The sequence below is a fragment of the Zerene cesonia genome, chromosome 27, assembly GCF_012273895.1.
Source record: "Zerene cesonia ecotype Mississippi chromosome 27, Zerene_cesonia_1.1, whole genome shotgun sequence".
Lineage (NCBI taxonomy): Eukaryota > Metazoa > Arthropoda > Insecta > Lepidoptera > Pieridae > Zerene > Zerene cesonia.
In genome coordinates, this window is record NC_052128.1 from 6,648,827 (window position 1) to 6,651,535 (window position 2,709).

The window sequence follows — 2,709 nt, forward strand, 5'->3', positions numbered from 1 at the left end:
TTTGTGTCTCTTACCTGTCGTTTTTTCCGTTGCATCAGGTTTGAAATCAGGATTCTAAAGAAGTTTCACTTCAATAATATAAACTATCCTATCTTTCAAGTTAGATCAAAGTGCACATGGTGTGCAAAATTTGATTAAAACCGGTTGAGTAGTTTAGGAGTCCATCCCGGACAAACAACGTGACACGTAATATATATATAATAAGATCAAAGTGTTTATCAAGATTTCCTTAGTTTGGCGATTCCATTAGGTGGTAGGTGGTGAAGTGAAAACACTAAATTCATTTCTATGTACATTTTTATTAATGAGAACAAATAAATTACACAAAATTAAACGAACCAAGGATTCAATCGTTTAACCAACTTCCAAGGTTTGACTTCAATACAATAACTTGCTCTTTGCTACAACTTTATCTAATTTAATACACAAATTTTCTTAACGTTTCCTCATCATTTTGTCCACATAAATCAATACTTTATACAACCTTGTTCAAGTATATAAACGTTTTTGTACTTCAAACTAAGTGCCTACATAAGTGTAGTAAAAATATTTGCTTCATTTCTTATATTATATCATTCATGTGATAAGTACTACACATTTAAAACTAAAATAGTGCTAACGTATGAATACCTGTCGTCAGTCATTGAGATTTTATACTAGTTTATTTGTAAAGTGAACTTTACTATATGTTAACAAATAACTTTGAAACTAAAAGTATTAACATATTTACAGAATGGTTTTTTATTTTAGACATTTATATTATATTATATTTAATATACAGATGAGTGTTCATGATCAATCCCATTGTGGGCGCGGCCTGCGGCAGATGGTTGCGATGGATTGACCGTGAATGACTCTATATTCTAAAAAACTCGTATTCAATTGCTTGCAAAATAAACAATATTGGTTACGTGAACCAAAAAATATTGGACAATAATTTATCTGTCCTATTGCTTTAGTTAATATATAAAAAACGCAACAAAGTTGTGAATAACTAACAACCTAATTAAAACGAAACACAGGGTAGAACCTTCAAGAAAATAATTATTTATTACCGTCCCCTTCATATATTTTACACTTGAAACAAAGTTTCGATACGGTAAATAATAAATTTTAAAATAAATAGAATATTCATAAAAAGACAATTTTAATTCTATTTTGGTTAGCGATAATAATATGATTACAAAAAGATTATCAAATATTATTTAATTAATTTTAAAAGACACTGAAACGAGACCAGCTCAGGCCCTGAACAAACCATAGTAAAACATAATTACAATGTTTGATAAAATATTGAAATTATAGATTTGGTGTCTAAGTAAACTCTTGTTGATTCTGCTAATAGGCGATGTTTGAAGAATTATTATTTTAATAAAGTTTGGTAAATCACTATAATTTTTCTTAATTAGGTAATTGGGTGGCCGAGAGGCATGGTAATACAAGACGCGGGTTCGAGTCCCGCTTCAAAATCGATTTTTTCTGTTATTAAAGTATTTGATATTTATAAAGCAAATTAATGCTATTACACTAAAAATATCATAGTATAATTTTCTCTTGAATTCTTTATCATAATAAACTTAGCATTCACCCTGTGTATACAATAAGTCATAACAAACGTTAATGACATTAACGAAGCATTCGTCTCACTTCATTTCAATCATTTATTCCTCAAACTTAAGTATAATAAAACAATCGGTGAAAATTATAAACAATCACTGCCGACTTACATACCCTGCACTAAATATCGGCTCAAGTAACGAAGAGTACGCAAGTCTTCCCTACGGCTACTGTGATGTAAACAAACGTCCCAACACTGTATTATCTATATTTATTTGTTACACAGTCAAACTATATACACAGTACGACCACAGAGTGGTGCCGACCACATTACAGTCACAATGCACTACCCGCTGCCCGGGGGCGGAGCCCCGCCCGCGCGGGCGCCGCGCCGCCGTCACTCGCTGTACGTGCACGTCAGGATGTAGAACCTTTCGTTCTCGCGCATGGTGAGCTTGCTGAGGTACTTGGTGAAGGAGGCGGCGCCCGCGTCGCAGTACACCAGGTTGAGCGCGTTGTGCACGGGCGGCACCGTGACCAGGGCTTCGCCCGTCTCGCCCGCCGCGCCCTCGCCCTCCGCCTCCTCGGGCGCCACGTACACGGTCTGCCCGCCGCAGATGGGGTGCTCCGGCACGCCCAGGTACAGCACCGCCTCCAGCCGCGGCTCCTGGTACTGCTCTCGCGTCGGGAGCAGCTGCAATGGAATACAGTTTTCATTACAATTATTCTGATTGATTAGTATTTATATTTAAAATAATTGAAGTATTTAAATAATTTCGTTAAGTTTATCTCGCAAATATAAAGATACATTTTCAAATGATTGACAGATTTAAACAACACCCAGATTTAAACATCTACTGTAGGGCGGAAACGCGCGCTATGGAAGGCAGTACTAACGGTGAAGTCGCCCCGCTTCCAGCGCTGCAGCTCAAGGCGGCAGTAGGACACGAGCGCCAGGTCGGTGCAGTCGGCCAGCAGGCGCGCCCACGCCGTGGAGCTGGCCAGCCGCGCCAGCGCGCGCACCGGGTGCCCCTCCCCCAGCGCCGGCTCCCCCGGCGCGCCCGCGCCCTCGCCCGCGCCGCCCTCCGCCGCGCCCTCGCCCCCCTCGGCGCCCTCGCCGCCCTCCGCCGCGCCCTCGCCCCGCTCGCCCGC

General features: G+C 40.4%; 1 protein-coding gene across 1 annotated transcript in view; it reads right to left on the reverse strand.

Annotated features, from left to right (window-relative positions):
- Positions 1-281: 281 nt before the first annotated feature.
- The window catches only part of LOC119837510 (prolyl 3-hydroxylase sudestada1), a 7,405-nt gene continuing 4,977 nt past the window's right edge, over positions 282-2,709 (reverse strand). Inside the window, exons 9-10 of the mRNA XM_038363112.1 lie at positions 2,455-2,604; positions 282-2,251 (exon numbers count right to left, since the gene is read on the reverse strand). Coding sequence (XP_038219040.1) covers positions 1,955-2,251; positions 2,455-2,604 — 447 coding nt within the window. The 3' untranslated portion in view covers positions 282-1,954. The remainder of the gene's footprint in view (positions 2,252-2,454; positions 2,605-2,709) is intronic.